Source organism: Equus przewalskii, chromosome 15 (assembly GCF_037783145.1).
Source record: "Equus przewalskii isolate Varuska chromosome 15, EquPr2, whole genome shotgun sequence".
Taxonomy (NCBI): domain Eukaryota; kingdom Metazoa; phylum Chordata; class Mammalia; order Perissodactyla; family Equidae; genus Equus; species Equus przewalskii.
Genome location: NC_091845.1, coordinates 4,763,697 through 4,788,363, shown reverse-complemented (window position 1 = coordinate 4,788,363; position 24,667 = coordinate 4,763,697). Strand labels below are relative to the sequence as shown.

Genomic DNA, 24,667 nt, shown 5'->3' with positions numbered 1-24,667 from the left:
CAAATGAATCAAAAAAAATTTAAAAAGAAATAAATAAAAATGGCCAGAAGCTTTGGACAGACACTTCACCAAAGAACATATATAGATAGCAAATAAGGAAAAATGTTCAACATCATTAGTCATCAGGCAAATGCAAATTAATACCACAAAAATATACCTGTACACATCCATTAGAATGACTAAAATTAAGAAACAAATCCAAACTGACATTGCCACGTGCTGGGGAGAATGTGAAGCCGCTGGAGACTCTTATGTTGTTGGTGGGCGTGCAAGACAGTGCAGCCGTTTTGAAAACAGTTTGGCAATTTCTTACAAGGTTAACCTCATCCTTACCATATGGCGCAGCAGCCCATTCCTGGTATTACCCAAGTGGAATGAAACTTATGTTCAAACGAAAACCTGTGGCAGTCATTTATTATAGCCTCATTTAAGGTCACCCCAAACTGGAAACAACAGAAATGTCTTTCAACAGGTAAATGCACGGCTAAACAAACTGGTCCATCCATACGTGGAACACCACTGGGCGATGAAAAGCAACAAGCCACTGATGCGCATGACAATGTGGAAGAGTCTCAAAAGATTACACTAAATGAAAGAAACTAGACTGGAAAGCCTCCATGTGTCTGATTGCACTTATCTGATATCTAGAGCAGGCAACATTTTATACGGTGAAAACAGATGCATGCTTGCCGGGGGCTGAGGGCAGGGGGGACTGCTACACTGGGAGCAAGGGAGGATTTGGGGGCCGATGGAAATGTTCTAACACTCCATCATGGGGTGGTTAGGACACATTTCCCAGAACCCATAGAAATGCACACCACAAAGGATTAATTTTAATGTATGTAGATTTTTAAAAGTAGAGAAAAATATTAGGTTAATATACTAAAACAGACATACGAATACTGATTGCTGGGCCCCACCCCCCAAAGTTTCTAATTTACTAGGTCCTGGGGGCGGCCCGAGGATTTACATTCCTGACGGGTTCCCAGCTGGTGCTTGTACGGCTGGTCTGGGTACCACACTTTGGGAGCCTCTGTGTTATGCTACTCTACTTTCCTTATGTTTGAAATGGATGAAAAATTTCATAATAAGTTAAAAAAACAAAGTGATAGATTTCATTGCAGATTCATCCCAGAGAGATGAAGAGATAGGAAATATGTCAGAGAGGTCATATTTGATGGGTCATGGGGGGTCAAGGGGAAAGTCCCAAAGTGCACCTATTAGGCATTTCAAAAGAGAGACGAAGGAAACAATACTTGAAGAAATGAGAGCACTTTTTAGAATTAAAGCTAAAGGAGACAGACTTATCTTGAGCTGCCGAGAATGTCAGAGAATATGGCTTATAAACTATAAAGCTTGGTCCTCATGAAGAAGCATTAATCAGGCCCACTCAAGGTTGAGCAGCTCATGGTCAGCACTATCTCATGCATGCTGTGGTGCCTGCGTGTGAGAAAGCTCCCCATCCCAGCAAGTATGCAAGCACAGTCCCAGGTGGTGGCGTCAGCAGACCCGAGTTCTGATCCAAATCACACAGCAACCCAGCTGTGTGACCATGAGCATGAGATGTCCCTCTCTGAACCTCAGCTTCCTTATCTGTACAGTGGAATAATGTTACCTGTAATAATAATACCACCTGTGGCGTTGTGGAAATGGTTAGCCACAGAATGTCTGTAAAGCTCCCAGTGTGTGGCGGGTGCTCGAAAGAATGGTATGTCCCCTCCAAGAGCCTCCCTTGGGAGGGGAAGCCCCAGGATCCCCTGGCAGACACTCAGGTGGAGCTGGTGGCAGGAAGAAACCCTCTGCCGGCCTCATCCGTGAACCTGCAGATTCCCAAAGCAGAAGGGATTCAGCTGAATGGAAATGAAGGTGGGACAGAGGCCCTGTTCTCTTTCTCGCCTGCAGACGATGGGCCTTACTCCAAAGGAGGCAAGGACACAGGGGGCGCCGACGTGGCCGTGGCATGCCGCAGACAGAGCATTCCAGGTAAGGAGCCCCCTGTCCTTCTTTCTCTGTTTGGAGGCACAGAGAGCTCGGGGGTGGGGGGGACAGACGGCACTGGCTCTTCTGCTGACTCGCTCCGGACCTCAGACCGTCAGTTAAACCTCTCTGATCCTCCTCTGTAAAAAGGAGATGGTCTCACCCAGTGTAATGCAGCCAGGTGCCCTGCTTACCAAGTGTTAGCCTCACCTGTCCTGGCTCTGGGGCCCGGGATTGCCCCATGCTGCCACTCACCCCGCCTCTGTCGGCAGAGGAGTTCCGAGGGGTCACCGTGGTGGAGCTGATCAAGAAAGAAGGCAGCACGCTGGGCCTGACCATCTCAGGGGGCACCGACAAGGATGGGAAGCCCAGGGTCTCCAACCTGAGACCTGGGGGGCTCGCAGCCAGGTGAGAAGTGGGCTTGGTGGGGGCAGGAGGGGGTCTGGGCCTGTGGAAAATGTACTGGGCGTAGGCAGTTGTTTCCAGGGGCCTCTGAGAGCTTGGTGTCTGCAGAGGGCAGGCCCCCGGGGGGGAGGTTATAATCCTAGGCCCAGCTGCTTCTCCTTCCCTTCACACCAGGGGCTGGCGTGGCCACAGCGCCCCCCACTTGCCAGGCCCTCCGGGCCTTTGCATATGCGGTTCCCTCTCCCAGAAGCCCCATTCCCTCTGGCAGACTCCTGTCCATCCCTCACACTGCCTCTGGGAGGCCCTCTGAGCCCCGGTGAGGCAGCCCGCTGCCCACACAGCCCTAGGCACCACTTGCCCTGGATTTCCCTCTCGTTTACCCCGGCGGTTCCGTGGCTGTGAGGTCCATGAAACCTGGGAGGTAGCCGGTCCATCACCGCCTCTCTGGGCCTCACTCAGGGCAGGCACTGGTAAGTGTCCACTCGAACAGGACGGAAGTGAGCAGTGAAAAGTCAGGAAGAGTGTCAGGGAACAGCAAAAGAGAGGGTGACCTGGCCCCTCTCTGGCTCATCTCGGGTGGTCAGCACTATAACACGGTGAGGGCGAGCCCCCAGCAGGAGGAGAAGCAGGTGGACTGGCCTGGGGGGAGATGCTGGGCCTGAGTGTCAGGCAGATCTGGGTTAGAATCCCCGTTCTACTCGCTCGTCTTGTGACCCTGGTCAGTGTCTGACCCCTCTCAGCCTCAGCTTCCCCATCTGTAAAACGGAGATTCAGAGACCATGAGGATCCAGCGGGAGGGTGGGTGTGAATGCTGGCCCCTGTTACCGTGCTCTGGCCTCCCTGCTCCCAGGAGTGACCTGCTGAACGTGGGTGACTACATTCGGTCAGTGAATGGAATCCATCTGACCAGGCTCCGCCATGATGAGATCATCACCCTGCTCAAGAATGTGGGCGAGCGCGTGGTGCTGGAGGTGGAGTATGAGCTGCCCCCGCCTGGTGGGTGCCCTTGGACGGGGAACTTTCTCCACTGCCTTGGTCATAGGTGGACACAGCTGCGTCCCCACCAGCGCCAGGGTGGTGGGGATCATGCCAGCTGGGGTGGGTGGGACCTGGAGACTGGCCACAAACATCCTTGCTGTACCTAGGGGCTTTGCCTACAACGGCAATACGCTGTCACCAGGAGGTGGCAGGGTCCTGTTTATAACCCATTGCCATTTTGCTTATTTAGTTTCCAGATGGTTTTCCTGTAGACAGGAAATTTTGGGAATGTGGGCCGAATAAATTCTTCCCTGCCCCACCACTCTGCCCACCCTACTACCCTGCACTGAGTACAGTGGCCTGGGGTCTAGCTTAGCTCTGAATTTTCAGAGCTGGTCTAAAGTCTTAGAATTTGAATAACTGGAATTCAACCCTAGCTGGAGCCCACCAGCTGTGGACTGAAGCCTGCGTTCTCTCTGTGTGAGCGTGAACAGGCCCTCTCCCCTTTCTGAGTGTGGACCAAGTGGGTATTAGGGAAGAGGGTTCCTCTGAGCCTCACTTGTCCTACCTGTGAAAGGGGGACAGTTTACCCTCCCTGTGATCTCCGCGATTGGTCACCCAGCTCTCCTGGAATGAGCTTCGGGGACGTCTGCCAGCTTGGGGATGGGACTGAGGGACTCAAGGGCGTCCTCCATTTCTCCCCAGCCCCTGAGAACAACCCAGGCATCGTTTCAAAGACAGTGGACGTCTCCCTCTACAAGGAGGGCAACAGCTTTGGCTTTGTCCTCAGAGGTCAGTGCAAGAGTCGCCCTCGGGGTCGGGGGGCGAAAGGAAGCTACCGCTGTTTCCGCGTGTGCTGCTTTGCTTTGATGAATATAGCTATAGATGCATGACATAGACCAATCAATAGATGATGGATAGGATCGTGCTTCTGACCCTAGAGAGCCTAGGGCCGTAAGTCAAGTGTTTGGTGGAAAGATGTGCCATGCCATGAAGTGTGCATGGCTGGGCGTGAGCGGGAAGAGTGGACCAGAAGATGATGGCGGGAGTCCCCACCGAGGCTGAGAATGAAGTTGGGGCCTGCCCACCAGGGCAGAAAGGGAACTAGGATGAGCCACGGAAGAGAAGCGAGCCCTTAGCAGAGAGGCCTTTGGTCACGTCCCCTGCATTTAGTCCCAGCTCTGGGGAGTTTACAGTCGGTGCCCTATGTGAGCGAGGGCCGGGGAACAGCAAGGACGAGGTCCTCAAACAGAGTTAACTCAGGGAGCCTGGGCGTCAGGGCGTGAGTGCCAGATGGTTCCTGCTTCTCGCTGAACTCCGTCCAGGTGGTGCCCACGAAGACGGGCACAAGTCCCGCCCGCTCGTCCTGACCTATGTGCGGCCCGGCGGCCCTGCCGACAGGTGAGCCTGCTGGAGGAAAGCTCACAACCTTGCCTGCACTCGCCTCCCAGGGCCCTGTGAAGAAGGCAGAGCGGGCCCATTGTGCCCACTCCCCAGATGGGCAAACTGGGTGGGTGAGGGGACAGCCCTTGCCCAGAGTGGCGCAGGGAATTATTGGTGGAGCCAAGACTAAACCCCAAATGAGAGAGACCCTAAGCTCCTTCTTCCCCAGCCTCCTACGTCTCAGGAGCAGGGAGGGAGGGAGCCTCCGTGTCGGGTCCATGTTCCTCTCCTGGCCTTGGTTTTCCTCTCTGTGCGATGGGTCCCAGATGGCAGTCCCTAAATGTTGCTGTGGGAGCCTTTGGGGCCCGGGGATGGCGCTGCTGTGGCCCCCTGTGGCTCAGCCTCCCAGTCTTGGCTGTGCTGCCAGCCTGGCCCTGCCTGGGCCCAGCCCAGAGGCTCGAGGAGGGACTGTGGGGAGGAGCGTGTCCAGTGCGCAGCCCCTGCCCCTGCCCCCGCGGGAGATTCCTGGCCATTTTAAGAGAAGCCTGGAAGGGCCATGCAGAAATCTAAATGCGTCCTTGGGACAGGGCCTGTGCCAGCTATTCAGAGAGCCTCCCAGGATAGCGCCGGCCACCTGCTGGGCAGGCGTTCCAGGGTGGGGCCTCGACCCAAACCGAGGGGAGCCCCCCCGGCCCACCAAGTCCATTCCCAGGCGCCTTTGTCACCAGGCCAGAATGCCTGCTGAGGAGCCAGGGTGGGAGCAGAGGGACCTCGCGATGGCCGCCCCGCCCCGCACGCTGTGGTCTTCAGTCTCCTCTGTCCCTGGGGCAGGCGGGTGGGACCTCGGAGGGCATCCCCAGCTCAGACCTTCTGGGTTTGAGCCGGGACTGGGACTTCACTGGGCACCAGGTGGGCGGGAGCTGTTGAGCCGACCGACTCGTCCGTCCCCTCCGCTTCCTTTGTCTCACAGAGTCACTAGTTCTGTCACCCACTCACGGGCTCTGTCCCTTTCTCCTTCGCCCCTCGTGGCCCCTCCCCTGTCCTCCGAGCCCCCAGCTGTCCCAGCACCTCTGGCAGGGCCAGGCTGCTGACCGGGCCCTTCCCTGCAGGGAGGGCTCCTTGAAGGTGGGTGACAGGCTGCTCGGCGTCGATGGGATCCCGCTGCACGGGGCCAGCCATGCCGCCGCCTTGGCCACCCTGCAGCAGTGCAGCCACGAGGCGCTCTTCCAGGTGGAGTATGACGTGGCCATCCCAGGTGAGGTGGGGCCTGAAGGCTGGGGTTGGGGCAGGAAGAGGCCCAGGGCAGGGAAGAGTGGGCACGGATCCTCAGCACTGTGAAGGCTGTGTGCCCTTGGGTCAGTCGCTGAGCCTCTCTGCGCCGCTGTGGGTAATAAACACTATGTGCTGCGCATTGTTTGATGCACTGGGGGGTCCAGCTGAGAACAGTACAGATGGGGTCTCTGTTCTCAGGGAGCTGCCGTTCTGGTGGAGGGAGATGGACAGTAGATAGAATAAGTCAGATACAGAGTGTGTCAGATGACGTGCCGTGAACACCATCAGGGAGAGAGCTGGGAGCAGCCGCGCGCCCTCTAACTGGCAGCCACCCAAGTGAGAGAAACGTGCCGGAGGCTGGGCCAGGCTGGTTGCTGCGGGCAAGGGTGGAAGGGGCGGCTTCAGGAAATGCGGCGGAAGTGGAACTGGCCTGGTTCTCGGGGCTGGACACAGTGGCGGGGCCAGAGCAGGAGGAGCTTTCCAGCCGCTGGGTGGGTCGACGGGCGCTGTCTGCTGAGATGGGGAAGGCCCGCAGTGGTACCCTGCGGTTCAGTGCCAGCATACAACAGGCTGTCAATAAATGTGAGATTAGTGTCAGCCAGCGGAGCCCGGGGTCGGAGCCCCTCAGACCTGAACCCCTGCCCTCCTCTGCGGCTGAGCGGCCGTGTGCCCTTGGACGAGGCCTTGTCCTGCACACAGCACCGTGTTCTGGGCTGCCCAGTGGTGCGGTAGTCCCTCCCTGGCAGATGGCAGAAAGGACCCTGCTGGAAAGGGCTCAGGATTTGCATTTCAAGCTCCTCCTTCCTTCCCTGTGCCAGATACGGTGGCCAGCGCTTCTGGGCCCTTGATGGTGGAAATAACCAAGACGCCGGGATCCGCCCTGGGCATCTCACTCACCACCGGCTCCCACCGGAACAAGCCGGTCATCACCATCGACCGCATCAAGCCGGCCAGCGTGGTGGACAGGTGGGGCACACGCCGGGTGCTGCCGTGGCAGGGGTGGGCATGCGGTGGGAGAGGCCGCCCAGCGCTCTGTCCAGCCAGACCAGCCTCCACCTTCACCCCTCCCGCCGGCCAGGAGTGGGGCCCTGCATGCTGGAGACCACATCCTGTCCATCGACGGCACCAGCACGGAACACTGCTCGCTGCTTGAGGCCACCAAGCTCCTGGCCAGCGTGTCAGAGAAGGTGCAGCTGGAGATCCTGCCTGTTCCCCGCAGTCGGAGGCCCCTGAAGCCCTCGGAGGCAGGTGGGCTCAGCTCAGACCTGGGTTCAGCTCAGGGCCCTCAGCAGGTGCAGGGGAGGCAGCCAGGCGGTAGGAGGGCCTGAGGACCACCTGCGAGGAGCTGGGGTCCCCTGCCTGGAACGGGGAGCTGAGTGCTGGAGTTCTGAGAGCAGAGGGAGCAGGTGGGCTAGGGGACCAGAGGGCCGAGCTGGGGGCTGGGGCAGGGTGAAGTGTGGTCAGAGCGAGGCCGCTCCGGGTCAGGAAGCGCCTCCAGCAGTCCAACCCTGGGCTTTGGCTTCAAGTCCCGGCACTGCCCCCTGCTGGCCAGGCGCCCTGCCTCTCTCAGCCTCAGTTGCCTCATCTGTAAACAGGAGCGAGGACTCGACTGCTCAGGCTTGGGGGAGGTTGCAGGAGGTCAAGGACAGAGCCCGGCCCAGGGCTGTGGGTTCCAGCCTCAGTCAGGACACAGCGTGTGGGCAAGGCTGGAGTGTGCTCACCTGTCCTCCACAAGCCCCACCCGGAGAAAGATATCCCCTGATCAGATGTGGGGGTGGGGCTGTGGGAGGGTCCACTCTGACAAGGCCACAGCCAGGGGCCCATCCAGGAGGCCTTGGGCTTGAAGTCCTGTCATTGTGTCATTCATTCCCACCTATTTACGGAGCCCCTGCCAAGGGCCAGGGTGGCCTGGGCTTCCCGTGGGTCGCCTGGGTTCATCCTCCCACCATCTCTCAGGTCCGTGTTGCTGCTATCCCACTTTCAGAGGTGGCCGAGGCTCAGAGAAATGTGTCGCCTCCAGGGGGCACACAGCTGGGACAGTCCTCCTGGCCTGTCCTCCTGGCCCTCGTTAAGTGGGCCTCCGCTGGGCACTGGGCAGGCTCTAAGCCCACCACACGTGTGAGCCCATCCTGACCCTCCCCGCTGCCCTGGGAGGTGGCCGCTATCCTAGTCCCATTACACAGATAATGACACAGAGGCACAGAGGGCCTCGCTCATGCCCCGGAGACAGCCAAGCTCCTGGGTGAGGGTGAGGGTGCCGCTCCGGGAGGCAGAGTCAGTGTGCCACGGCTAGCGGGTCCTCTCTTGACGGGTAGCCAGGCGGGGCCCTGGAAGCTCCACAGCAGAAGAAGCGGGACAGGGCCTGGGGCATTCCAGGCGAGGCGTGGCGTGGCCTAGCCTGGAGGATCAGCTGGGGAAGGTGGGGAAGGCAGGATCTCTGGGGTCCCCGGGAAGCAGATGCTCAGACGGAGCAGGAGTGCCAACAATTCTCGGGGGCAGGCCTGTGAAAGGCTGAAGTGGGAGCACGAGGAGCAGCCTCAGGGGCGGGGCAGGCGGGTCTGAGCAGCGCTCCGCGCGGTCTGCAGGCTGGAAGGGCCACGTGCTTGGCCCCGGAGGACCCCGAGGCGCTGCGCCACACCTCCGCCGGCTGCCCTTCTCGCAGAGCCGCGGCCAGTTTTCGCCCGGTTCGGACCCGGCCCCGCGCTCCTCCTGTCCCTTGGACGCGCGCGTCCAGGCCCTGGGCGCAGACTCCCGAGCGCCGCCCTCGCTCCGGGGAGGCGCGGGATCCCGGCCCTGCCGTCCGCCCTCATCCGCAGGCGCAGCGCTCGGGGTTCCGGCCGCTCCGCCCTGACTCGGCCTCTCTCCCGCCCCGGCCGCAGTGAAGGTGCAGAGGAGCGAGCAGCCGCGCCGCTGGGAGCCCTGCGCGCCCTCCTGCCGCAGCCCCCGGCCCGGTCCCCGGGGACCGCCTGCCTGGGCCGCCGCTGGTGCCCCGGACCCGAGCCGACGTAACGTGGCCTGCACGGCGCGTGCATGTTTCACGGGGCGGAGGCGTGGGGGTCCTGTCCGCGGCACCCTGCGCCCCAGGGATGGGGGTCCTGCCCGAGGCACCCTGCGCCCCAGGGATGGGGGCTGCCCGCGGTACCCTGCGCCCCAGGGATGAGGATCCTGCCCGAGGCACCCTGCGCCCCAGGGATGGGGGGCCTCCCTGGCGGCTGCGCCCCCAGGTTTGGGAAGCCTGCAGTCTTTGAGGCCCAGGGGGGAGACGAACCCGAGGTCCCCAGCGAGCGGTGGAGGTGAAAGGGAGAAGGCACCCCCCTCCCCATCCCCCCGGGGTTGGGCGGCTTCAGAAGCCGCTTGTGGCAGGGTGGAGGGCCCTGCTGGGTTCACGGGGCTGTGCTCTCATCTCCCCAGCCTTGTCCTCGACTCCCTTTTCCTCGCCGACCATGAACCACGCCTTTTCCTGCACCAACCCCAGCACCCTTCCCCGTGGATCCCAGCCCATGAGCCCCCGGACTACAGTGGGGCGGAGGAGGCAGCGAAGAAGGGAGCACAAGAGCTCATGTAAGCTGTGGTCTCCTCCTTCCCCTTTGGGCTGCGTTGCTGCCTGAGAGAGAGATTTGCCAAAGAGGGGTGGGTATTTTGGACGTGGCCCCAGGTGTTGATGGGGTCGTTAAATAGCATGAGTGGTACACCAGGCTGCTGTGGATGGTTGGGGAGGTTGTGCATTGCACAAGGACATACCTGACGGGTGCCACTTTGTACATTTTAGTCTTGCATTTTTATTATGGAAAGTTTTCAATAGGTAATGGCAAAGTGTCCTGAGGAAATGATGCCTTTTCAGATTTGTGTGAAGCTCTCACAGTTCATTTTCTTTTCATTCGGTCCTTCTGATCCATTCAAGGAGAAAGTCTGAGTGTGGCGAACGGTGTCTTTACCGCCTCTTGGACGTTTTTAATTTCCTCTAAGACAAAGACACACAGGCCTGAAACTAGCTATCGGGGATGTAATCGTCTTCACTTTTACTAGATATATATTTCTACTCACCTTTTGTTTATAAACATTTCTCTTTATTTATAATGGCTATGTATATAGTTCCCTTTTGAAATGAATGTACTTAACTATTTAAAAAAGTGAATAAATATGAAGATAAATAGTAGTGAATGATAATGCAGGAGGCATGTGGGAGTAGTGAAAGTCATGAGAATGTCCAGAATTTGGAAATTTTTCCTGGGAAGTTTTTACTTTGTTGATGTAGAAAGTGTACCCCACTTCCTGCCATGGGAGTTGCCTCCAAGGAAGAATGGAGGGTCAAACTGGGCCATTTGGAATTGAACCAGGTTAGGGAAAAAAGGAGTACAAGTCACCTGGCACCTGAAAGGAGCTGAATATGGTTATGAACTTCCCAGGAGTCAAGGTGAAAAGGGAAGCACTTCAGTCAGTTGAGAGATAAAATACACCTTTACCAACCACCTTTGTCAGCCACTGAAGCTGGGGATGTGTAGGTGAAAAGATTCAGAAATGCTCTTCATAGGCAGCGGCATGTGGAGGCTCGGGGCTCTTGGGACCCCTTTCCTATGCCCTTCCGAGGATGGGTGCCTAATAAAGTATTATCATTATTATTATTATTGATGATAACAATTAGTTAAAAAATCATTTTTGAATACCTCCTATGTACCAGGCACCATTCTTTTTTCTTTTGAGGAAGATTAGCCCTGAGCTAACATCAGTGCCCATCTTCCTCTACTTTAAATGTGGGGCGCCTACCACAGCATGGCTTGCCAAGTGGTGCCATGTCCGCACCCGGGATCCGAACCAGTGAACCCTGGGCCGCCGAAGCGGAACGTGCACACTTAACTGCTGCGCCACCGGGCCGGTGCCCAGGCACCATTCTTATCATTAGGAATGTAATAGTGAAAAAAATAGTCAATGTAAATAGAACAACACAATATACCTGACATCATAATATATTACACACATTGTAATGTGTAATATAAACTATAACAAAATAGTATATGAAGACATAATAGTATAATATAATTAGTAATAGAATGAAATGCAATAAATTTTATTTAATAAGTGATATCCAGTATCCATATTAATAATAGGAATGTTTTTATATGTGGAATATAAAAGTGTATATTAAGAAACATAATCCAATAGTTAGAAAGTAATCGTTGGACTCTGCAATTCCACACCTAGGGATCTGCCCAAGAAAAATGAAAGCATATGTCACGTCCGCCCAAAAGCGTGTATGTGACTGTTCGTGGCGGCGTTATCCAAACTGTCACAAAGGTGGAAACAACTCAGATGCCGTCAGCAGATGAACAGACAGACAGAATGTGGGGTCCTCACAGGGGTGCCATTCAGCCTTAGAAAGGGCGACATGCTGATGCTCCTGTTATGCGGACGAACTCTGGCAACGCGATGCTCAGTGAGAGGAGCCAGGCGCAAAAGACCGCGTGTTGTGTGATTGCATTTCTGTGAACTGTCCAGGACAGGCGTGTCTACAGAGAAGGAAGTAGCTCAGTGACTGCTCACAGGAGAGAGGGGGTGGGGGCCATAGCTAAAGGGGACAGGGCTTTTTCTGAGGCGATGAAAATGTTCTAAAATTGATTGTGGTGGAGGTTGTTCAACTTGGTGAATATACAAAAAGCCATTGAATTGTACCCTCAAGATGTGTGAATATTAGGGTGGGTGCATTGTGCCTCAGTAAAGCCGTTACCAAACATAACATAACATGGACTATGCGTATACTAGTGGCGATCTGATATGATGTGATACGCAATAATAAAACAGGACGTGACCTGGCATAGTATCAGCGACCCTCAGGACTTCTGTTCCACAACCGGCAGGCCCAGGAGCCGTCTTCCTGGATCCTGGCCACAGCCCTGCGGGTGGGGTTCCGTCCCATTGCCCGGGGAGGAAGCCAGGGCTCAGGGCAGGCTGTGACGGGCTGGCCCGTGAGTCGGGCCTCGAGGCCGGCGCGGGGCTGGCTGGGCGGGAGGGAGGGCAGCTCTGCCCGGCCCGCCTGAGCGCCATGCCGCCTCCCCGCAGTGTCGCTGGCTTCCAGCACAGTGGGACCCGGTGGGCAGATCGTGCACGCGGAGACCACGGAGGTCGTGCTCTGTGGAGACCCTCTCAGCGGCTTTGGCCTCCAGCTCCAGGGCGGCATCTTCGCCACCGAGACCCTGTCCTCCCCGCCCCTCGTGCGCTTCATTGAGCCGGACAGCCCAGCTGAGAGGTGAGCCTGCTGCCCCTCCCCGCCGGGCCTGCCACTCTCCAATTCAGGGGGCTCATGGACAGCCAGGGAAACCGAGTCAGACACCAAGCCTGGCTGTACAAGGGTATCTCGCCTAACCATCACATCAACTCCATCACCAGCCCCATTTTACCTATGAGGAAACTGAGGCTCAGAGAAGCTGATTCACTTGCCCGGGGTCACACTGCTCCTGAGTGACCCAGGACTTGAACTCCTATCTGTCTGAAGTCAGAGTCCTCTCTATATGCATCTCGTAAGGTGCGGCATCATCCCCATTGGACAAACAGAATCTGAGGCCCAGTAAGGTCACACCCTTCTCCAGAGTCACGTGGTAAATTGCCTGAGGACCTCTGGCTGGCAGGGGCTGAGCTGAGAGTCACACCACGGGCAGGCTGGGCCCTGCTCCTGCACCATGTCCTGTCTCCCTGTGGAGCTGGGATGGTGATGGACCTGCTTCTCTCTGCCGGGCTGCCCGGGTTCAGGTGTGGGCTGCTGCAGGTGGGGGACCGTGTCCTGTCCATCAACGGCATTGCCACCGAAGATGGGACGATGGAGGAAGCCAACCAGTTGCTTCGAGACGCCGCGCTGGCCCACAAGGTCGTGCTGGAGGTCGAGTTCGACGTAGCAGGTGAGCGATGCCTCTGACTTCTCCGGCACCCCACTCTCATCTCCACCGGCCCCCATCTCCCTTCTCCCAGGGTCCTTTGCAGCATATGCCTGAGCACTGACGGTGGGAAGGAAGAAGGGATCCCACGGCCCGTGTGAGGGTGATGAGGGAGTTTGCAAACAGGACCTGGGGAGGGCGGCTGGGGGCTCAAAGTTCTCTGAGCCCCACACAGCAGCTCAGGCGAGAATTCCGTCCTGCGGGGCGGCCCCTCTGTGCTTTGGAAGGATGTTTCTCTGCAGCCCTCACTTCCCCGACTGAGAGATAGGGGTGGAGTCCTTCTGCTCCAGGGGTGTTCCCATTAGATGAGGTGAATCGTGTGCGAGCACCCCGCTAAGGCCTGGCACACAGTGGTTATTCCGCGAATTGTCTGGATCTGAACCGGGTTGGGTTTGGCTGTGGGGATCCCCCTGGCTGGCAGTCATGAGGTCTGGGGCCCAGTCCCAACTCTGCTCTGACCAGGTGGGCTGGTCTTGGGCGGATCTGTCGGCCCACCATGCCTGAGTTTTCTGTCAGTCAGTGGAAGAAGCAGCATGGGCTTGGGACACCGACTTTTTGGGGTCTCTTCCGGCTGGAGCAGAATGGGTGTGTGGCCGGGCCCGCCTCAGGCTCCTCTCCTGGGTCTCACCGAGTCCACGTCTCTCTGTGCGCAGAGTCCGTCATCCCGAGCAGCGGCACGTTCCACGTGAAGCTGCCCAAAAGGCGCGGCGTGGAGCTGGGCATCACCATCAGCTGTGAGTCCCTCCCCGCCCCACGGCCTGCCTGGCCCTGGGGCCAGCCCACCTGCCAGGAGAAAGAGGTGCCCAGCCCCGGGGGCGGCCGCTGGCCTCTTCACAGCAGGGACACACGCCTGGCCCCAGGGGAAAGGCTCCGGTGGGAGGCTGACTTGAGTCCTTCCACCCTGTCACGTGCGGCCGTGTGTCCTCAGCAAGACCTGAGCTTCTCGAAGCCTCAGTTTCCCCTTCTGCACAATGAGTGTCTTCTAGCCTTTGGGTCTCCCGGTGGGATGGAGCGGCATGTCAGGCACCAAACACATGGGCCAGGTTTGGTTTTCTGTCTCGCTCCGTGTTCCCAGGGCCCAGAAGAGGCCTGGAACACAGTAGGTGCTTAATTCATGTTCCCATTCTGGTCACCAACGGGAAAACCTATCAGCACAATTCGATTTTTTTGCAAGAAAACTTAGCCACTCCTGTGACACCCGTCTTGGGTTGTATTCCTGCAGGACCGGCTTGGCAGTTGGGCATTCGGTGCAGCGTGCAGGGTTTATGCGGGAGAGCTCTCGGGGCCATAGCTGGGAGCCGTGAGGGCAGGTGGAGGGGGATGTGGCACCTCGCATGCCAGCAGTGTGGCGGGCGGGCGAGAGGAAGAAGCCAGGCTGTGACGCAGTCGCCCACGAGGGCTGGGCCAGCCCCAGGAGAGCTCTAGGGCGGGAGTGGTGCGGCCGTCCTGTGTGTAGCTGGGAGGCAGCCTTGCTCCGCTGCGTGGACCGGTTGTGGGATGTGGGCTCACCTCGGGGCACTCCTGGGCCACAGGGTATTTCCAGAGAGGCAGCCGCCGTGAGCCGTGCTGCCAGCACTGCCTGCAGCTGGGGGGGAAGAGCCGACTGTGGCAGGGCCACCCTGCCCCAGAGGCTCTGGGTCCCCACCCTGGGCCAGGTGCTGCTGGGGACACAGACACCAGCCAGATGCAGCCCCTCGGGGAGCTCACAGTTTGCTGGGGGATGGGCTGAGCAAGAGGAAAAAAGGGCTGATGTGGATTGAGCACCTACTGTGTGCCAGGGTCCATGTGAGGTTTCCTGCCTGCCTTGTCTAGTTTCATCTCACGACAACCCCATGAGGCCTGTGGCATCATCCCCATTTTACAGAGGGGAAACTGAGGCACAGAGAGGGGAGCTGATTTGCTCAGTCACCCAGCTGGGAAGCAGTGGGAATGGGGCGTGTGGCTCTGAGTCCACGCCCCAGCTCCTGGCCCCCACTGCCGAGGCTGAGGTGATGGAAGGTTGGACTCTGTCCTCTTGTCCTTCAGCGGCCAGCAGGAAGCGAGGGGAGCCCCTGATCATCTCTGACATCAAGAAGGGCAGCGTGGCACACAGGTAGGGGGCCCGGGGCACATGCAGGGGGTGTGGTCAGTGAAGGTGGACATGGCACCTCACGCACCAGGCTCCTTCCCGACCCCCACTCCTGCTCATGTAGGACGGGCACTCTGGAGCCAGGTGACAAGCTGTTGGCCATCGACAACATCCGCCTGGACAACTGCCCCATGGAGGACGCCGTGCAAATCCTGCAGCAGTGCGAGGACCTGGTGAAGCTGAAGATCCGCAAAGACGAGGACAACTCTGGTAGGGCCCCCACCCCCCGCCACCTCTCGAGGCCCGTGCTTTGACCACGGGGGCTCCCCTCGGCCGAGGGGCTCCAGGATGGGTGCTCCCCAAGGGCTGGCTGGTAGAGACTCTTTGAGTGAACAGACGTGGGAGGGGGTGGCACTGTGCACTTCTCCCTGTCACTGGGGATGTCGGGCAGTCTGAGATGCACAGAGCCCAGCAGCGGAGACCCTCAGGAGCAGGTCGCAGCGGAGAAGCGGGTGGAATGGCAATGAGGGTGGGGCTGCGCTGCTGTGAGGGGGTGTGAATGAAGGAGCAGAGGCTGCAGACTCAGACCCCTGAGGCCAGGCAGGTGACCGGAGTGAGTGAACTGGACAGAGGGAGGAAAACGACACAGGTCAGTGGGGCAAAGAGAAGGGTGAGGACTATGGCCACGGGAGAGCGAATCGCTCATTCGGAGGGGCAGCCACCAACTCCTATCCTGAAAAGGGGGTCACTTGTGAACAGATTTCTGCTTTTTTTTAAGAAAAGCTGGAGATCTGGTTTCTTCTTATCATCATTATCATTGTCACCATCATTATTGTTCTTATTATCTGTGGTGTGTGAAATCTGTATTTTAGATGCCAGTTCCATGTTTCTTTTCTTTTCCTTTTTTTTTTTTTGAGGAAGATTAGCCCTGAGCTAAGTACTGCCAGCCCTCCTCATTTTGCTGAGGAAGACTGGCCCTGAGCTAACATCCGTGCCCATCATCCTCTACTTTATATGTGGGACGCCTACCGCAGCATGGCTTGCCAAGTGGTGCCATGTCCGCACCTGGGATCTGAACCGGTGAACCCGGGCTGCCGAAGCGGAACGTGCACACTTAACCACTGCACCCCCGGGCAGGCCCCTCTTTTCCTTTTTTTTTTAAAATGCTTTTTGGGTGCAAGAAAATATTTCTGGAGGCATAAGATGGCCTCCAGGTCCCCAGGTTGAGCTGTCTGAAGTCATGGCTTGAGTGAGTGGGTGAAGGGATGGATGGGTGGATGATGAGTGAGTGCCCTAAGGCTGGAGGCTGGGGGCGCCCAGCTCCTGGGCCTGCCCCCTGGGCCCTGCCTGATGGGTCTGCCCTTGCAGATGAGCAGGAGACGACAGGTGCCATCAGCTACACGGTGGAGCTGAAGCGCTACGGGGGCCCCCTGGGCATCACCATCTCCGGCACCGAGGAGCCTTTCGACCCCATTGTCATCTCAGGCCTCACCAAGCGCGGGCTGGCTGAGAGGTGAGCCAGGACTCCGTGGGGACCCTGGGTGGGCCCGGGGACCCTTATGGGGCAGAAGCTGGGCTTTGGGATCAGCCAAGCTGGATTCTGACCTTTCTTCCAACATGGGTCCCCTGGTGATATGGGGCCTGTCCCTCCCCTCTCTGAGCCTCCATTGGGCAGAGGTGGGCCAGCCCCTGCAGACGGCCGGCTCCAGGTACATGCTGGACAGTGTGCGCTCAGTCCCTGCTCCCTCCCAGCCTGGCTCCACCGCTTCTGGAAGGTCAGCATTGTGAGCCTTTTTGGAGGGGCTGCTGTGTGCCTTTCTAGTACAGGGGCCATGTCCATCCCGGGTTCCCCTACAGCCTGGGGCTTTTCCTGCCCCTGCTGTCCTCTCCCCTAGAAAGTGTCCCCGCAGTTGTGGCAGCTGGGGGAGCTGTGAGAAGTGGGGTGTCCCGGGCTGTGCGGCTTGGAGGGAGAGCGGCGAGTGGGTCTGGGACCCAGAGGTGGAAGGGGGCCCCCTGGGGATCACAGGGAGGCCACCCCAGCGTGGGTGACGTGAGCGTTTTCCCGCGAGCTCCCGGCACTGACAGGAGCTGACTGTAGAGGGAGAGGCTGGCTAGGTCTGGCGGGCAGGCTGGGGCGCAGCGGGAGGCCCGGGATCCTGGGGCTCAGGCTCCCCACCGCTCCGTGTGGCGTTTCCGCTCCTGGAGCGCCCCCTGCTGGACACCCGGCAGACCACAGAGGCTCCGCGGACGTTCTCCCCTCTGAGTCGCCCTCCTCCCGCGGCTGCTGGGCGCCTCCGCCTGGCCGAGGATGCTCGGCGTGTCCCACTGCGCGCTACACGTTTGTTCATCAACTTTCTAGGAGCCACATTAGAAAAGTAAAAAGAAACAAATAAAATGAGTCTTAAGTATACGTTTATTTCAACATGTAAAAATTTTTAACAAAATGCATTACATTCCTTTTTTATACTACGTCTTCAGAACCTACTGTGTTTTTATACTTTCGGCACATTGCCACTGGGGCCAGGCGCGCTCCGGGTCCCTGCAGCCACGTGTGGCTGGTGGCCGTCGTGCTGGCCTCCCCCTCTGAATCCCCCATTCCCTGACTCACTCATTCCTCAGGCCCCTGGGGAGCTTGCTGGGCAGTGCTGGGCTGGGGGGGCACACAGGCTGGCCCGACTCTCCGTGAGCTCCACCTGGGGGGCGACATCTACCTTTGGGGTTCAAGACCCCCGCCCCAGTCCTCTGCGTCCCGACCCCCCACCAGGTCGGGTGCCTTCTCAGCACCAGCTGCGGGCTTCTCTCCGCCCTCCCAGCCCTGGCTGCTCCTGGGAAGCCCCTCCCCGCCCACTCCTAGAGCCGCTATGTAATTGGTTGGAGGTGGGGGCCAGGCGTCTGCATTGTTTAAAAAGCTCCTCAGGTGTCCTAATGGTATCTAGGTAGAAAACCACTGGACCAGAGCAACGCTGGGGCCTGGCCTTAGCCCCTCGCAGCCCCTTGTGAAGTCAGCTGGCCCTGGGGGATTATGCTCATTCTCTAGGTGGGGAAACTGAGGCCCTGGGAGAAAGAAAGGCTACCCGTGTGTTTCTGCTGGAGGGAAACATGCATCCATTCCATCCATCCATCATTCAATTATAACTGATACAATAAGTATTATCACGCTGACTTTACAGGTGCAGCAACTGAGACTCAGGGAAGCTAAGAACTGGTCTGAGCTTGTGTAGCTAGTATGCGGCCGCTCGTATGTGGGATTCAAACCACACTCAAAACTCAGGCTTGGCCCTGGTTGCAGAACCTAACTTTAGAGTCAGGCAGGATAATCCCCTCCCAGATTCTAGACTTTGTACCTCTATGAAGAGTATACCTTATACCTCTTCATGCAACCCAAGATCACACTTACTTTTTTTGCAGCTGGGTTTAACTGAGGTCAGCTAGGCTTGTGCCTTGGGGGTCCTGAGTTCCCTGAGGGCAGATCATTACTCCGAAACCCTGAGTGTCTGACTCCCATCCCCTGCCTGTGCCCCCTCCCCAGGACTGGCGCTATCCACGTTGGAGACCGTATTCTGGCCATCAACAGTGTTAGCCTCAAGGGCCGGCCGCTGAGTGAGGCCATCCACCTCCTGCAGGTGGCTGGTGAGACCGTCACGCTGAAGATCAAGAAGCAGCTAGACCGTGAGCCTCATCCCACGCCCGGGCCACACAGCCGTTTAGGAAGGCGGATCCCCCGTGCCTCTGTGCCAGGATGTGTGCCCAACCTCAGGCAACCTCACTAATCCTGTGGGGGGGCGGACACCCGGGACAGCTGAGGAGACAAGGCCCAGAGAGGGGCACAGTGGGCCAAGGGCACACAGCTGGCGTGGGGCAGCCTGGGTCGGAGCCACGCTCTTCATTACCTCCTGCCTTTTGAGGCTGCTTGCAGCTGTGACTTGTGCGTCCCTCAGTTTCCCTGAGTTTCCCTGAGTTGGCAGGGAGGCCACCATGCGCTGTGGAAGGAACCTGAGCTTCAGGGTCTTGCTTCTGATCTGGGCTCCACTGTTGCTCACCATGTGACCTTGGGCGTGTTGTCAGCCTCCGGAGCCTCAGTTTCCCATCTGTGGAGTGGGTTTGCCTGTTAGCATGCCACCTCCCACCTGTCAGATGCCCCAGCAGCAGCTCTGGGGCTCAGGGCCTGTGAGCTCCCGACCAGACTGACGTGGGGAAACGCTCGCCAAGTGGCTCTGGGTCTCCGAGGTCAGAGGCCAGTGGCAGTGACACCCCTTTTCCTCCCAGGCCCCCTCCCACCCCGCAAGTCGGGCAGCCTCAGCGAGGCCAGCGACGTGGATGATGACCTGCCAGAGGCGCTCAAAGGAGGCATGCGGGCAGCCCGGGGCTCCCTGGCCGTGCCCAGTGTGGACAGCGCCGTGGAGTCCTGGGACAGTGTGGCCACGGAGGGCGGCTTTGGGGGCCCAGGTAACACCCGGGCCCTCGGACCAGCAGCACGCTCTCTCTGGGCTGCCCCAACTGCCAGGCCTTCACAAGGGCTGTTCCCTCCCCTGTGTCCTCGCTCCTCCTCTCCCAGCTCCGTCCCTTAGGGACGCTCTCCTGAAGGCGACCTGACTGTGCTGCTCAGCATCCGCGGGACCCCGCTCCTCCGAGTGAACCACGGGCATTTTCATTAGCGTCCACAGCCAATTCCCCCACCGTGAGTGAGGTCAGGGACCGAGGGACTGCCTTCTGTCTTCCTTGTCCCCGGCCCAGTGCCTGGCACCCGGCAGGGGCTCAGGCAAGGTTTATTGCGTCCAGTTGAAGATGGGAAGGCAGAGCCCCCTTCCACCCGTCCTGCGAGACCTGGCTGGGGCTGGACGCCTCCGAGTGCCTGCCTAGACATGAGTTCTCCTGCCCGTGCATGTTGAGACCATGAGTGGCCTTGGGGTTGGGACGCGTGAATCCAGTGGCTGCCCTTTTGACCTCTGTGACCCAGAGCCACGGGGTCTCCCCAGGCCCAGCTCAGGGAACTCGTGGAGCAAGGCCTCTCGGCGGCTCCGTGGCTCCCGGCCCTGGTCCTCACTTGCTGTGTGTCTGCTCTCCCTGGGGTTCGGCTTCCCCTCCTCCAGCACGTGGTCAGCATCTCCCAGCTCACCGCTGGGGCAGGATCTTTAGAGCTTTCAAAGGCAGGGGGACAAGGGTGGCCAAACCGTGAACCTCCCTGTCAGGCGAGGAGCCAGCAGGGCCAAGGCTGGTGGAGCAGGGACAGGGTCCCAGAACCCTGGGGGTGAACTCTTCTCCTGGGTGATCAGGAGATCTGGGGGGTTCTGGGGGTAGGGACCCGGTGGCAGGGGACTCTGGGTAGTCATGCAGGCCCAGAGAGGGCAAAGACCTATCCAGGGCTGCCCAGCATGGCCGGAAATGGGGCAGGAAGGAGGGCAAGCTGAAGGCATGGAGAAGATGCAAATGCTCCCTCTCTCCACTGGCCAGGTTCCTACACTCCCCAAGCAGCACCCCGGGGCGTGACCCCCCAGGAGTGGCGGCCCAGCCGGCTGAGAAGCAGCCCCCCCCCAACTGAGCCCCGGAGGACGAGCTACACCCCGGCCCCTGCTGATGAGAGCTTCCCTGAAGAGGAGGATGAGGAGGAGGACTGGGAGCCACCCTCCAGGTCTGTGGGGGGATTCCACGAGGAGGAGACGGCCCCCTGGCTGGGCTGGGTGAGGGGAGCCAGTCCCTGCACGCGAGTGGGGGGGCAATGGGAGGTCTGGCCTGGACCCTGAGGAGGGGCGCCTCCTGATGGAGGCAGGGAGCCCTGGGCAGAGCATCGCAGCCAGGCTGCGGTGGGGAGGGCACAGGGGCAGAGGTGTGGCAGGGGGAGCAGCCTGGCTTGTCCTTCCAGGTCTGGTAACCTGCAGTTCTGAGAAGAGCAGCAGCAGACTCAGAACTTGAACCCAGACCCTCCCGACTTAGCCTGGATTGCTTGATGGCCTCCACCGGGGCTCTCATCACGGGCACCAGCCCTGGCCGGGCGTGTGGTGGCTTCTGTAGTGTCGCCCCCTAGCGAGAGCAGGCCCATGGAGAACCGCTGCTCCCCTCAGCCCTAGCCACCCCCTTTTTGTGTCTGTGCTTTTGCTCAGGCAGTTCCTTCTGCCTAGAACGCCTTTCCCGCTCCCCTCCTGGCCAATGCCTACTCATCCTTCAAAAACCATCCTTCAGGGCTGGCCTGGTGGCACAGCGGTTAAGTGCGCATGTTCCGCTTTGGCGGCCTGGGGTTTGTGGTCTGGATCCCAGGTGCGGATATGGCACTGCCTGGCATCCCAAATATAAAGTAGAGGAAGATGGGCATGGATGTTAGCTCAGGGCCAGTCTTCCTCAGCAAAAAGAGGAGGATTGGCAGCAGATGTTAGCTCAGGGCTAATCTTCCTGGGAAAGAAACAAACAAAACCCAGCTCTAGCTCCTGCCCGTGGGAAGCTCCCTGACTTCCTCTGGCAGAAGGCCTTCCTCCCTCCTTTGCTGGTTCCATGGCTGCTATTGCGACCCTCCCGGTGGCACTGGCCGCCTTGCATCTACCTGCCCAATTACCCAGCTGTCTACCTGGCTAGTCACGTGGCACCCCAGCTCAGAGCTGGCACCGATGGGTGCCATATCTACCTTGCGAGTGAGTCCCCAGTTCCTTAGGAGCAGGGCCACACCTTATCCCCTCCACAGCACTGTGCCCAGGGGAGGGCCCAGCTCAGGGTCCGTAGACCCGGCTGGAATGGAGAGAATGTCCTTCAGCCTCATCTCCTCATCTTTAAAATGGGAAGGGAAGTGGGCAACGACTTTGCATGCTCATCCCTGAGGCTCCGTGCGAGAGGAAAGCCTGCATGCCTAGGCTAGAGAAGGTGCTTTGCAAACCACAGCATACTTTATAAACGTCCGGGACTCTGTAGACGGCGAATGGCTTTGTGAACTACCAAGCGTGAAAATGTGACTTGTTGCCATTCTAATGAGGCTTGATTTTAGAGCTGATGACAGGCTTATCCAAGCTGTGATGGAAGTTAGGGGGTATCCTCAACCCCTGCCCCAGCACAAATACTCCATGCTCTCCATCTGTCTGTGTCCTTGCTGGCTCTGGCTCTGTCCCTCTCCTTGTCCTTCGGTGCCATGTGTCTTGGGGGGGCCAGGGGCTGTCCGCTGGGGCTACACCATGGATCTCCTCTCTGTCTGTCCGTCTGTCTGTCTGTCTGTCTCTCTTCTCAGGCGTCCTGTGTCACCGCTCTCCACCCCGTCTCATCTGCCCCTGTTCTAAGTGGCCACCGGCAGTCCTGGTTGCCCCTAACTGCGTCTTCCCCCCGTTCTGTGTCACCAACCACTGCCCTGGGGCCCTAGCACTGCCACCGAGGATGCCTGCCTGCCTACCTGCCCGCCCTCCCACGCTATGGCCCCTCAAGCCCGGCGCTGGGCCCCGGGGCCCTGAAGACTCCTCAGGCCCCAGCCTGCCTGCCCGCCCACCCGCCCACCAGGAGTTGACGCTCTCTGGTTCCTACGTTACAGCCCAGCCCCCGGCCCCGCCCTTGAGGAGGGCTTCTGGCATGTGTTTGGGGAAGCCCTCGAAGACCTGGAGTCGTGTGGTCAGTCAGAGCTGCTGAGGGAGCTGGAGGTATGGCCAACCCCCTGCAGTCCTTCCTGGGGGCGCCCGTGTGTGGACGCCCCCGAGTGTGTGCCCATGGGAGGCAAGCATGTTGATGGGATCCTGCTCATGGGTAACATGTAGCATGCACTCGCCTGGCACCCTTTGTGTAAAGGTGACTTCATGCATGTGCAGACCGTGCACAGACACGAGTGCAAGTGTGACTGAGAGTATTGTGTGGCACATTGGGGTGTGTGCACATATGAACATGTCCAGCATCATTGTGTGTGCATTAGGAGCATGTGTGCATGCATGTGTGTGAGCATACTCTTGCATGCACAAATGTTGAGTGTGTTTTCAGAATATGTGTGTCTGAGTGTGTACATTTGGATGCATGGGGCAGCTTTGGTGTCTGTGCGATATGTGGACATGGTTGTGGGCATGCCCTGTGGAAGCGTGTGGATGTCAACATCAGTGACAACACGGGAGCTGAGGTCCCAGGGAGCTGAGAAGTGGATGCAGCTTCGTGTGAGGTCAGCGCTGCCCATGATGGAACAGGCTGCCCTGGACATCTAGGGAGGACCCGACTGGGTCATTTCCGAAACTCCTTCATACTCGGAGGGCAGTGATTTAAACTTCTGCTTTGTCTGTGCTTTTGCCCCCTTTGTATTCCTAATATTGTTGATTGGGGCCATTTTTTTTTCTCTGTCAGTCTTGCCAATTTCTAGGCTCTTCTAAAAAACCAATCTGAGGCTTTGTTAATTCTCTCTTGTGTTTCCTTGTTTTCTATCTTATTCGCTTCTGTGTTTAGCTTTGATGTTCTGTTCCTTCTACTTTGTTTGTTTAAGTAATGATACTTTTCCTGGTTTCAAAGCTCCTTAATCTTCAGTCTTTCTTGTTGTCTAACAGAGTGCATTTTAAAGCTATGAGTTTACCTGTAAGCACTGCTTTGGCTGTGTCCCACAAGTTTTGATTTGAGGCACTCTTATTGACCATTCAATTTGAAATATTTTCAGAATTTCACTATGATTTTTATTTAAACCCCTGAGTTATACAGAAGTGGTTTTTTTAATCCAAAATTTAAAACCAGTTCATATAGGCTTTCCTTATGTACTGTGGCCAGAAAATGTATTCAATTTGATAGTAATTTTTTAGAGTTTGTTAAGAGTGCTTTCCTTGTGGCCTCGTGTGTGATCAGCTTCAGTAAAGGTTTCATGTGTGCTTGCAAAAGAGGGTGAATTCCCTTTTGTTGGGTGTAGGGTTCTATATAGATCAAGATTTTTAATAAATTTGTTCAAATCTACATTTTTGCTAATTTTATATGCTTTATTTATCTTTATTTTTTTTTTGTTAGCAGTATGATAAGATTCCCATAATGATTGGAGATTTGGCAAATTCTTAACATTCAGTCAATTTTTGTTTACTAACCTTTGAGGTTATATTACTAGTTTCATGTAAATTCATGATGCTATAACTTTTTCATGAATTTTTATTTTTATTATTAATCAGTATCTCTATCTCTATGTGCTTTCCACCTTGTTGTTGTTAATGCTGTTGAGTGGATTCTGACTCTTGGTGGCCCTGTGGACAGCAGAGCAGAACCCTGCCTGGTCTTTTTGCGCCATCCTCTCACCTTCCGGCACCATATCAAACAATGTTCCACTGCTATTCATAGGGTTTTCTTGGCCAGTTGTTTTGGAAGTGGGTGGCCAGGTCCTTCTTCCGAGTCTGTCTTAGTCTGGAAGCTCTGCTGAAGCCTGTCCACCATGGGTGACCCTGCTGCTATTTGAAATACTAGTGACATAGCTTTCAGCATCACAGCAACACACAGCTGCCACAGTATGACAACCAACAGACGGGTGGTGTGGTCCCTGACCAGGAAATGAACTGGGGCCGCAGCTGTGAGAGCACTGAATCTTAACCACTAGACCACCAGGGGTAGCTGCTTTCCACCTTAAATTCCATTTTCCCTATAATAATATTGTTCCACTAGCTTTATTTTAGTAATATTTCCTGTCTTTTTCTAACATTTATTTTCAAACTTACTGTATCATTTTACGTGTATCTGTCATGTACTGTATATAGCT

General features: G+C 57.4%; 1 protein-coding gene across 9 annotated transcripts in view; it reads left to right on the top strand.

The window, feature by feature from the left end:
• GRIP2 (glutamate receptor interacting protein 2) overlaps positions 1-24,667 on the top strand; it is a 98,766-nt gene that overhangs the window by 64,768 nt on the left and 9,331 nt on the right. For 3 of the 9 annotated variants that reach the window (XM_070574641.1, XM_070574637.1, XM_070574638.1), the window contains exons 2-21: positions 1,903-1,983; positions 2,250-2,385; positions 3,233-3,378; positions 4,066-4,152; positions 4,686-4,761; positions 5,853-5,998; positions 6,834-6,981; positions 7,094-7,263; positions 8,895-9,020; positions 9,427-9,576; positions 12,070-12,256; positions 12,757-12,902; positions 13,592-13,672; positions 14,964-15,030; positions 15,131-15,276; positions 16,375-16,519; positions 18,536-18,675; positions 19,273-19,452; positions 20,458-20,635; positions 22,505-22,610. In XM_070574641.1, coding sequence (XP_070430742.1) covers positions 1,903-1,983; positions 2,250-2,385; positions 3,233-3,378; positions 4,066-4,152; positions 4,686-4,761; positions 5,853-5,998; positions 6,834-6,981; positions 7,094-7,263; positions 8,895-9,020; positions 9,427-9,576; positions 12,070-12,256; positions 12,757-12,902; positions 13,592-13,672; positions 14,964-15,030; positions 15,131-15,276; positions 16,375-16,519; positions 18,536-18,675; positions 19,273-19,452; positions 20,458-20,635; positions 22,505-22,610 — 2,642 coding nt within the window. Of the gene's footprint in view, positions 1-472; positions 669-1,902; positions 1,984-2,249; positions 2,386-3,232; positions 3,379-4,065; positions 4,153-4,685; positions 4,762-5,852; positions 5,999-6,833; positions 6,982-7,093; positions 7,264-8,894; positions 9,021-9,426; positions 9,577-12,069; positions 12,257-12,756; positions 12,903-13,591; positions 13,673-14,963; positions 15,031-15,130; positions 15,277-16,374; positions 16,520-18,535; positions 18,676-19,272; positions 19,453-20,457; positions 20,636-22,210; positions 22,611-24,667 lie in introns of all 9 variants that reach the window. The other 6 variants (XR_011526836.1, XR_011526837.1, XR_011526835.1 and 3 more) reach the window with 5 other exon arrangements.